Source organism: Engystomops pustulosus, chromosome 3 (assembly GCF_040894005.1).
Source record: "Engystomops pustulosus chromosome 3, aEngPut4.maternal, whole genome shotgun sequence".
In the NCBI taxonomy this organism is placed as follows: domain Eukaryota; kingdom Metazoa; phylum Chordata; class Amphibia; order Anura; family Leptodactylidae; genus Engystomops; species Engystomops pustulosus.
Genome location: NC_092413.1, coordinates 232,467,782 through 232,479,087, shown reverse-complemented (window position 1 = coordinate 232,479,087; position 11,306 = coordinate 232,467,782). Strand labels below are relative to the sequence as shown.

The window sequence follows — 11,306 nt, the reverse complement described above, 5'->3', positions numbered from 1 at the left end:
GGTATAGAAGCTGCGCTGGTGCTGGGGGGGGGTAGTGGTATAGAAGCTGCGCTGGTGCTGGGGGGGGGGTAGTGGTATAGAAGCTGCGCTGGTGCTGGGGGGGGGTAGTGGTATAGAAGCTGCGCTGGTGCTGGGGGGGTAGTGGTATAGAAGCTGCGCTGGTGGTGGGGGGGGTAGTGGTATAGAAGCTGCGCTGGTGGTGGTGGGGGGGTAGTGGTATAGAAGCTGTGGTGGGGGGGGGGGGTAGTGGTACGGTGGGGGGTTGTGGTACGGTGGGGGTTGTAGTCCGGCAGTCATGGGACACCTCTCTCTCTTCCAGACGGACGGAGCGTCGGCGATGCTGATCATGTCTGAGGAGAAGGCGCTGGCTCTGGGGTACAAGCCTAAGGCCTACCTGCGGTAAGTGACCCCTGTGCCAGGGGGTCCGGGGGGAGGAGTCACAGCCAGGGACTAACACCCTGTGTCTTCTCCACAGAGACTTTGTGTACGTGTCACAGGACCCCAAGGATCAGCTGCTGCTGGGGTGAGTACTCAGAGGAGGGGGACTCATGTTACACCCCAGAGAGCGCCACCTGCAGGCCAGCTCTGATATTACACCCCCAGAGAGCGCCACCTGCAGGCCAGCCCTGATATTACACCCCAGAGAGCGCACCTGCAGGCCAGCTCTGATATTACACCCCAGAGAGCGCCACCTGCAGGCCAGCTCTGATATTACACCCCCAGAGAGCGCCACCTGCAGGCCAGCCCTGATATTACACCCCCAGAGAGCGCCACCTGCAGGCCAGCTCTGATATTACACCCCCAGAGAGCGCCACCTGCAGGCCAGCTCTGATATTACACCCCCAGAGAGCGCCACCTGCAGGCCAGCCCTGATATTACACCCCCAGAGAGCGCCACCTGCAGGCCAGCCCTGATATTACACCCCAGAGAGCGCCACCTGCAGGCCAGCTCTGATATTACACCCCCAGAGAGCGCCACCTGCAGGCCAGCCCTGATATTACACCCCCAGAGAGCGCCACCTGCAGGCCAGCTCTGATATTACACCCCCAGAGAGCGCCACCTGCAGGCCAGCTCTGATATTACACCCCAGAGAGCGCCACCTGCAGGCCAGCCCTGATATTACACCCCCAGAGAGCGCCACCTGCAGGCCAGCTCTGATATTACACCCCAGAGAGCGCCACCTGCAGGCCAGCTCTGATATTACACCCCAGAGAGCGCCACCTGCAGGCCAGCTCTGATATTACACCCCAGAGAGCGCCACCTGCAGGCCAGCCCGATATTACCCCCCCAGAGAGCGCCACCTGCAGGCCAGCCCCCGATATTACCCCCCAGAGAGCGCCACCTGCAGGGCAGCCCCGATATTACCCCCCAGAGAGCGCCACCTGCAGGCCTGCCCTGATATTACACCCCAGAGAGCGCCACCTGCAGGCCTGCCCTGATATTACACCCCAGAGAGCGCCACCTGCAGGCCTGCCCTGATATTACACCCCAGAGAGCGCCACCTGCAGGCCTGCCCTGATATTACACCCCAGAGAGCGCCACCTGCAGGCCTGCCCTGATATTACACCCCAGAGAGCGCCACCTGCAGGCCTGCCCTGATATTACACCCCAGAGAGCGCCACCTGCAGGCCTGCCCTGATATTACACCCCAGAGAGCGCCACCTGCAGGCCTGCCCTGATATTACACCCCAGAGAGCGCCACCTGCAGGCCTGCCCTGATATTACACCCCAGAGAGCGCCACCTGCAGGCCTGCCCTGATATTACACCCCAGAGAGCGCCACCTGCAGGCCAGCTCTGATATTACACCGCAGAGAGCACCACCTGCAGGCCAGCCCTGATATTACCCCCAGAGAGCGCCACCTGCAGGCAAGCCCTGATATTACACCGCAGAGAGCACCACCTGCAGGTCAGCCCTGATATTACCCCCAGAGAGCGCCACCTGCAGGCAAGCCCTGATATTACACCGCAGAGAGCACCACCTGCAGGTCAGCCCTGATATTACCCCCCAGAGAGCGCCACCTGCAGGCCAGCTCTGATATTACACCCCAGAGAGCGCCACCTGCAGGCCAGCTCTGATATTACACCCCAGAGAGCGCCACCTGCAGGCCAGCCCTGATATTACACCCCCAGAGAGCACCACCTGCAGGAGCTCTGATATTACACCCCAGAGAGCGCCACCTGCAGGCCAGCTCTGATATTACACCCCAGAGAGCGCCACCTGCAGGCCAGCTCTGATATTACACCCCAGAGAGCGCCACCTGCAGGCCAGCTCTGATATTACACCCCAGAGAGCGCCACCTGCAGGCCAGCTCTGATATTACACCCCAGAGAGCGCCACCTGCAGGCCAGCTCTGATATTACCCCCCCCCAGAGAGCGCCACCTGCAGGCCAGCTCTGATATTACCCCCCCAGAGAGCGCCACCTGCAGGCCCAGCTCTGATATTACCCCCCCCAGAGAGCGCCACCTGCAGGCCAGCTCTGATATTACCCCCCCAGAGAGCGCCACCTGCAGGCCAGCTCTGATATTACCCCCCCAGAGAGCGCCACCTGCAGGCCAGCTCTGATATTACACCCCAGAGAGCTGTACCATAGCGCCACCTGCAGGCCAGCCCTGATATTACACCCCAGAGAGCGCCACCTGCAGGCCAGCTCTGATATTACCCCCCCAGAGAGAGGGCTGTACCATAGCGCCACCTGCAGGCCAGCTCTGATATTACCCCCCCAGAGAGAGCCACCTGCAGGCCAGCTCTGATATTACCCCCCCAGAGAGCGCCACCTGCAGGCCAGCCCTGATATTACACCCCAGAGAGAGCCACCTGCAGGCAAGCCCTGATATTACCCCCAGAGAGCACCACCTGCAGGCCAGCTCTGATATTACACCCCAGAGAGCGCCACCTGCAGGCCAGCTCTGATATTACACCCCCAGAGAGCGCCACCTGCAGGCCAGCTCTGATATTACACCCCAGAGAGCACCACCTGCAGGCCAGCTCTGATATTACACCCCAGAGAGCGCCACCTGCAGGCCAGCTCTGATATTACACCCCCAGAGAGAGCCACCTGCAGGCCAGCCCTGATATTACACCCCAGAGAGCGCCACCTGCAGGCCAGCCCTGATATTGCACCCCAGAGAGCGCCACCTGCAGGCCAGCTCTGATATTACCCCCCCAGAGAGAGCCACCTGCAGGCAAGCCCTGATATTACACCCCAGAGAGAGCCACCTGCAGGCAAGCCCTGATATTACCCCCCAGAGAGCGCCACCTGCAGGCCAGCTCTGATATTACACCCCCAGAGAGCGCCACCTGCAGGCCAGCTCTGATATTACACCCCCAGAGAGCGCCACCTGCAGGCCAGCTCTGATATTACACCCCCAGAGAGCGCCACCTGCAGGCCAGCTCTGATATTGCCTCCCAGAGAGCGCCACCTGCAGGCCAGCTCTGATATTACACCCCCAGAGAGCGCCACCTGCAGGCCAGCTCTGATATTACACCCCCAGAGAGCGCCACCTGCAGGCCAGCTCTGATATTACACCCCCAGAGAGCGCCACCTGCAGGCCAGCTCTGATATTACACCCCCAGAGAGCGCCACCTGCAGGCCAGCTCTGATATTACACCCCAGAGAGCGCCACCTGCAGGCCAGCTCTGATATTACACCCCCCAGAGAGAGCCACCTGCAGGCCAGCCCTGATATTACACCTCAGAGAGCGCCACCTGCAGGCCAGCTCTGATATTACCTCCCAGAGAGCGCCACCTGCAGGCCAGCTCTGATATTACACCCCAGAGAGCGCCACCTGCAGGCCATCCCTGATATTACACCCCAGAGAGAGGGCTGTACCATAGCGCCACCTGCAGGCCAGCTCTGATATTACACCCCAGAGAGCGCCACCTGCAGGCCAGCTCTGATATTACACCCCAGAGAGCGCCACCTGCAGGCCAGCTCTGATATTACCCCCCCCCCAGAGAGCGCCACCTGCAGGCCAGCTCTGATATTACCCCCCCCCAGAGAGCGCCACCTGCAGGCCAGCTCTGATATTACCCCCCCCAGAGAGCGCCACCTGCAGGCCAGCTCTGATATTACCCCCCCCAGAGAGCGCGCCACCTGCAGGCCAGCTCTGATATTACCCCCCCCAGAGAGCGCCACCTGCAGGCCAGCTCTGATATTACCCCCCCCAGAGAGCGCCACCTGCAGGCCAGCTCTGATATTACCCCCCCAGAGAGAGCCACCTGCAGGCCAGCTCTGATATTACCCCCCCAGAGAGAGAGGGCTGTACCATAGCGCCACCTGCAGGCCAGCTCTGATATTACACCCCAGAGAGCGCCACCTGCAGCCCAGCTCTGATATTACACCCCACAGAGCGCCACCTGCAGCCCAGCTCTGATATTACACCCCAGAGAGCGCCACCTGCAGGCCAGCTCTGATATTACCTCCCAGAGAGCGCCACCTGCAGGCCAGCTCTGATATTACACCCCCAGAGAGCGCCACCTGCAGGCCAGCTCTGATATTACACCCCAGAGAGCGCCACCTGCAGGCCAGCTCTGATATTACCCCCCCCCCCCAGAGAGCGCCACCTGCAGGCCAGCTCTGATATTACCCCCCCCCCAGAGGCGCCACCTGCAGGCCAGCTCTGATATTACCCCCCCAGAGAGCGCCACCTGCAGGCCAGCTCTGATATTACCCCCCCCAGAGAGCGCCACCTGCAGGCCAGCTCTGATATTACCCCCCCAGAGAGCGCCACCTGCAGGCCAGCTCTGATATTACCCCCCCCAGAGAGCGCCACCTGCAGGCCAGCTCTGATATTACCCCCCCAGAGAGAGCCACCTGCAGGCCAGCTCTGATATTACCCCCCCAGAGAGAGCCACCTGCAGGCCAGCTCTGATATTACCCCCCAGAGAGCGCCACCTGCAGCCCAGCTCTGATATTACACCCCACAGAGCGCCACCTGCAGCCCAGCTCTGATATTACACCCCACAGAGCGCCACCTGCAGGCCAGCCCTGATATTACACCCCAGAGAGAGAGGGCTGTACCATAGCGCCACCTGCAGGCCAGCCCTGATATTACACCCCAGAGAGAGCGCCACCTGCAGCCCAGCTCTGATATTACACCCCAGAGAGCGCCACCTGCAGCCCAGCTCTGATATTACACCCCAGGAGAGAGGCCCTGTACCATAGCACCACCTGCAGGCCAGCTCTAATATTACACCCCAGAGAGAGAGGGCTGTACCATAGCGCCACCTGCAGGCCAGCCCTGATATTACACCCCAGAGAGGGCTGTACCATAGCGCCACCTGCAGGCCAGCCCTGATATTACACCCCAGAGAGGCGCATGTACCATAGCGCCACCTGCAGGCCAGCCCTGATATTACACCCCAGAGAGAGGGTTGTACCATAGCGCCACCTGCAGGCCAGCTCTGATATTACACCCCAGAGAGAGGGCTGTACCATAGCGCCACCTGCAGGCCAGCTCTGATATTACACCCCAGAGAGAGGGCTGTACCATAGCGCCTCCTGCAGGCCAGCTCTGATATTACACCCCAGAGAGAGGGCTGTACCATAGCGCCACCTGCAGGCCAGCTCTGATATTACACCCCAGAGAGAGGGTTGTACCATAGCGCCACCTGCAGGCCAGCTCTGATATTACACCCCAGAGAGAGGGCTGTACCATAGCGCCTCCTGCAGGCCAGCTCTGATATTACCTCCCAGAGAGCGCCACCTGCAGGCCAGCTCTGATATTACCTCCCAGAGAGCGCCACCTGCAGCCAGCTCTGATATTACACCCCAGAGAGGGCTGTACCATAGTGCCACCTGATATTACAGCTGATATTACCCCCCAGAGAGCGCCACCTGCAGGTCAGCTCTGATATTACCCCCCCAGGAGAGCGCCACCTGCAGGCCAGCTCTGATATTACACCCCAGAGAGGGGCCTGTACTATAGCGCCACCTGCAGGCCAGCTCTTATATTACCCCCCAGAGAGAGAGCCACCTGCAGGCCAGCTCTGATATTACACCCCAGAGAGAGGGCTGTACCATAGCGCCACCTGCAGCCCAGCTCTGATATTACACCCCAGAGAGAGGGCTGTACCATAGCGCCACCTGCAGGCCAGCTCTGATATTACACCCCAGAGAGGGCTGTACCATAGTGCCACCTGATATTACAGCTGATATTACCCCCCCAGAGAGCGCCACCTGCAGGCCAGCTCTGATATTACACCCAGAGAGGGGCCTGTACTATAGCGCCACCTGCAGGTCATCTCTGATATTACCCCCCAGAGAGAGCCACCTGCAGGCCAGCTCTGATATTACACCCCAGAGAGAGGGCTGTACCATAGCGCCACCTGCAGCCCAGCTCTGATGTTACATGCCAGAGAGCGCCACCTGCAGGCCAACTCTGATATTACACCCCAGAGAGGGGCCTGTACCATAGCGCCACCTGCAGGCCAGCTCTGATATTACACTCCAGAGAGAGGGCTGTTCCATAGCGCCACCTTCAGGCCAGCTCTGATATTATCCCCCCAGAGAGAGGGCTGTACCATAGCGCCACCTGCAGGCCAGCTCTGATATTATCCCCCCAGAGAGAGGGCTGTACCATAGCGCCACCTGCAGGCCAGCTCTGATATTACACTCCAGAGAGAGGGCTGTTCCATAGCGCCACCTTCAGGCCAGCTCTGATATTATCCCCCCAGAGAGAGGGCTGTACCATAGCGCCACCTGCAGGCCAGCTCTGATATTATCCCCCCAGAGAGAGGGCTGTACCATAGCGCCACCTGCAGGCCAGCTCTGATATTACACCCTATAGATAAATGTTTGCACTGTACGATATTGCAGTACTCTGAAGTGAGACCAGGACCACAATTGTTCCTCTTATGTTTCAGCCCCACGTACGCCACCCCCAAGGTCCTGGAGAAGGCCGGCCTCACACTTGCTGACATTGACGCCTTTGAGTTCCATGAAGCATTTGCTGTAAGTTACTGCTGCCTTGTAGATACATCTGTATACACTGCACGTCCTGCACGGGGACAGTCCATGACTCCAGGACACAGGTGATGATTGTTACTGGGTATAAAACCCAGCAAGTTCCCCTTAAAGGCTGCGGCCAGAGTTCAGGAGGCCAATAATTGAGATGTGGGTCGCTAGAAGCTCCATGACCTCTGAGCGATCCACAGTGGTAACTCTCTGCTGGTATTTGCTTCTCATCAGCGCCGAGCAGGAGACTATTTCCAGCCCTGATAAGAAGCTGTGACGGTCTGTAGATGGGGGGGGGGGGGCTTTCTCCTGGCAGAGATTCACAAGCCGCCCCAAAGGACATGGTGCAGGACTCCCTATCATTGTACTTCAAGATCCTGCTCCTCCCTCCGGGCTCTGCACAAGGTAGAATTTAGTCTTTCAGATGTGACTGGGGTGTCCAGACATACTGCACTGCGCCCCCTCTGGCAGGACCTGCTCTTCTTTAAGCTTGTTATTCCCTGGTTTTTACGGAAAAACACTTTTAAAATAATCAAATGAGTCTGAAGGGCTCCAGGATCTATAGGTGTTGATGGACCCCAGAGCTCCTCAGTTTCATTTACATAATTTTAAAGACTTGTTTTTACCCCCAGATTGAATGTCAGATCCTCCCAGAGGGGGCGCACACCTGTATGTTCAGTACTTGGTTTACAAACCTTCACCCTGGTGGTTCTGGAAGTTTTCGAACAAACAATCTAGCGTCACCCCTTCTGTAGCAGGCCCCTCAGCTCTGCTCCCCTCCCAGAATGGCACCCCTATAGCGGTCATGTCCACCATATGAAAGCTAGCCGCTCTCTGGGGGTGGGAGCTCAACCATTCTATTTCTATATGAAGGATAGCGTATAGCTATAAGTGAGGAGCTCCCAGCATGCCCCGGGGTAGTGTCTGGTACTGAGGCCCTACATGTGATTTCCATACATCCTCTGTAGGTAAATCCGTGTCGGCGTCCGCTCCCTGCGCCTGTGTGTACCTACCCTGCGCCTCCAGGTGTTTGTACAGTCTCCCTCTCTGTTTGCTCAGGATAATTTAATGCAAAATTAAAGCCATCTGCAGGACGCGGGTCACTGCTTATAGCAGCGGGGGATTTAAAGGGCCACCCCCCCTCCCCCCCCCTGTGTAGTGTAGCATCACCCTGACACCTCTGGTAACTGTGTGTCTCCTCCTCCTCCTCCGCAGGGCCAGCACCCCTGTAGTGTAGCATCACCCTGACACCTATGGTAACTGTGTCCTCCTCCTCCGCAGGGCCAGCACCCCTGTAGTGTAGCATCACCCTGACACCTATGGTAACTGTGTCCTCCTCCTCCGCAGGGCCAGCACCCCTGTAGTGTAGCATCACCCTGACACCTATGGTAACTGTGTGTCTCCTCCTCCTCCGCAGGGCCAGCACCCCTGTAGTGTAGCATCACCCTGACACCTATGGTAACTGTGTGTCGCCTCCTCCTCCTCCGCAGGTCCAGCACCCCTGTAGTGTAGCATCACCCTGACACCTATGGTAACTGTGTCCTCCTCCTCCGCAGGGCCAGCACCCCTGTAGTGTAGCATCACCCTGACACCTATGGTAACTGTGTCCTCCTCCTCCGCAGGGCCAGCACCCCTGTAGTGTAGCATCACCCTGACACCTATGGTAACTGTGTGTCCTCCTCCTCCTCCGCAGGGCCAGCACCCCTGTAGTGTAGCATCACCCTGACACCTATGGTAACTGTTTGTCCTCCTCCTCCGCAGGGCCAGCACCCCTGTAGTGTAGCATCACCCTGACACCTATGGTAACTGTGTCCTCCTCCTCCGCAGGGCCAGCGCCCCTGTAGTGTAGCATCACCCTGACACCTATGGTAACTGTGTCCTCCTCCTCCGCAGGGCCAGCACTCCTGTAGTGTAGCATCACCCTGACACCTATGGTAACTGTGTGTCCTCCTCCTCCTCCGCAGGGCCAGATCCTCGCCAACCTCAAAGCCATGGAGTCCGATTGGTTTGCACAGAATTACATGGGACGGAAGACAAAGGTGAGAGAACGTTTGGACTGAACAGGGAGATCACATTAAAGGGGATGAGGCTTTTACCTTAATGGCCACTGCTGTGCATGAAGGGAGTGCGGTCATTACCCCTGTGTAGAGAGGGCTCACAGGCTAAATCATCTGCACACAAGGCGGTGTCCCCGGATATGTAGCTGCTGCACTGCTAGGACTCACCAGATTTCCATAAGGCCCCTAGATAATTATTCCTGGGGAGCTCCTCTGCGGTGTCCCCGGCTCCCGGATATGTAGCTGATGCACTGCTAGGTCACCAGACCTCCATAACGCCTTTATAATTATAATTTATAATTATTCCTCCTCTGAGGTGGTCGCTGATCTTCCCTCGTGTGCAGTTACCTAAACTTACAAATAATTCTCCATTTTGTGTCTTTGTCAGGTCGGAGCTCCTGCCCTGGACAAGTTTAACGCCTGGGGCGGCTCGCTGTCCCTGGGTCACCCCTTTGGGGCCACTGGCTGCCGGCTGGTCATGGCGGCCGCCCATCGGCTGCAGAAGGAGGGAGGACAGTACGGGCTGGTGGCGGCTTGTGCGGCCGGAGGACAGGTGAGGAGTCTATTACATGGAGATCGTCTCGCTGTTACACACATTGAGCAGTGGCTGCACATTGCACTTCAGCTCTTAATGACTGGAACTGATCTGCAATAGCTACAGATTACAGAAACGATTGATATCACCGGACCCCTAAACAGTCCATTATTGGTAAAACCCCTTTACGGCTGCCGTCTTCCACAAGTACAATGCATGAGTGTGACCTGCATTACCTGAGATGACCTCTGGACAGGTGGGGCGCTGTCTTTGGCGCTGGGCAGCTTTTGCTTTAGTAATCTCTCCAGTCCTCATGAGGACTTGTATATTAGCTGCTGCTGTGGTGGTTCAGGGGTTAATCATTCTAGAGGTTACTTTACACTTTGTCCTTAAAGAAACCTAAATGCCGAGAGAAACCTCCCGGGGGGTGAATGCTTTATCTGTTACACAATCCCCCATGGGAACACTGTGACGGATCCTCAGCGAGGCTCCGTGTCTTGTGTTTCTAGCCCTAAATAACCCAGTGTTTGTATGTGGCTCCTGCCCCCAGGGGTCCCACCTCCTCCGCCGCTCCTGTACAGGTGTGTATGTCTCCTCCTCCTGCAGGGGGCGCTCTATAGACTCTGTATACCATATTTACTCTGGTTTATCTTGCTTAGCTCTCCAGATAGTGATGTGTTGATAGTCTCGTGATATCCTGTATGACTGTTATACACAGTACAGCAGCCTCTTCTCCCTGGGGGGTCTCAATGACCCCCAGATATGTCACTTGTAGTCATAATAGCACCAATAGGTGGAGTCGGGTCGCTCCATTTCCCTCCCGCAGGTTGTGTAGATGTCTGACCGTTCACTCAATGTCATTCGATTTTTCTGATAACCTCCCGTTCCCTTTCCCGTTGCGTCTCCGCTTTTGTATCGGTACTTGGACCCGTTGCCTTGTTAATCCTGTAAGAGACTTTGCACTTTAATGATTCTCTCCTTCTCTCTTCTCCCCTTGCAGGGCCACGGGATGATAGTAGAAGCCTACCCCCAGTAACCCGACCCCCCGGACCCCCAGAGCGATGCACTGGCACCCTCCAATGTCTCTGGCCATTTTGCAGCACTGTAAATATATAAATTTTTTTCTTAGTTGCCTTGACTGCAAATTTGGTGATAGATGTTCATTGTACGGGGCACACGGGGCATCTGCTTGTCACCACACGTGGGGCTGATCGGGGGCCCAGGGCGGGTCCTTGCTTTCCTATCCAGGACATGGCACTTGCAGGCGGGTAAAGCCCCTGCCCTCTAACCGCTTTCAGAGATTGTAGAGAATCTAAAACCACGCGAGAGACTGAGCGCAGAGACCCGAGAACGGGGAGAGAAGACGAATTTTTCAAGAACAAATAAAAAAAATATATATAAAAAAAAAATGTGTCCAAATCTGTTACCTTGATATTAAACGAAGCGCGGAGGCTCCGGACCTGCTGGTGCAGAATCCCCCAAACCTACAGGGCAGGGTGCGGCGTAACCAGAAATGAGAGATAAGAACTTTATTACAGAGGTCAGTGCGGGGTCATGACCTGCTGCAGGTGATGTAAATACACGAGAATACGAGAAATCTGATCAAGTCACATAGAAAAGATGCACATCCGGGATAGGAAACGTATAACACGGAGCCAGTCATACAGGACGCGAGGATGTCCCCGCTCTTACAGGAGACCTCCTCTGCTCGCTGTAGCCTGGGCGGGTAGGGCCTTTGCTGCATGGATGTCCGTGG

At 57.3% G+C, this 11,306-nt stretch overlaps 1 protein-coding gene across 1 annotated transcript; it reads left to right on the top strand.

The window, feature by feature from the left end:
* The first annotated feature begins 280 nt into the window (after positions 1–280).
* Positions 281–10,920, top strand: HADHB (hydroxyacyl-CoA dehydrogenase trifunctional multienzyme complex subunit beta). The gene is made up of 6 exons (XM_072143997.1): positions 281–399; positions 476–523; positions 6,868–6,955; positions 8,923–8,997; positions 9,404–9,568; positions 10,551–10,920. Exons 1-6 carry the CDS (start codon positions 296–298, stop codon positions 10,584–10,586), a joined length of 516 nt encoding a protein of 171 aa, XP_072000098.1. The 5' UTR covers positions 281–295; the 3' UTR covers positions 10,587–10,920.
* Positions 10,921–11,306: the final 386 nt, after the last annotated feature.

What these genes read in the sequence shown, in the direction of transcription:
- HADHB (XM_072143997.1), top strand. Translation starts at nt 296, where the DNA reads ATGGGACACCTCTCTCTCTTCCAGACGGACGGAGCGTCGGCGATGCTG. An exon ending in AGTTCCATGAAGCATTTGCT is followed by an intron (nt 6,956 to 8,922) that starts GTAAGTTACTGC and finishes CCTCCTCCGCAG; the next exon opens with GGCCAGATCCTCGCCAACCT. An exon ending in CTTGTGCGGCCGGAGGACAG is followed by an intron (nt 9,569 to 10,550) that starts GTGAGGAGTCTA and finishes CTCCCCTTGCAG; the next exon opens with GGCCACGGGATGATAGTAGA.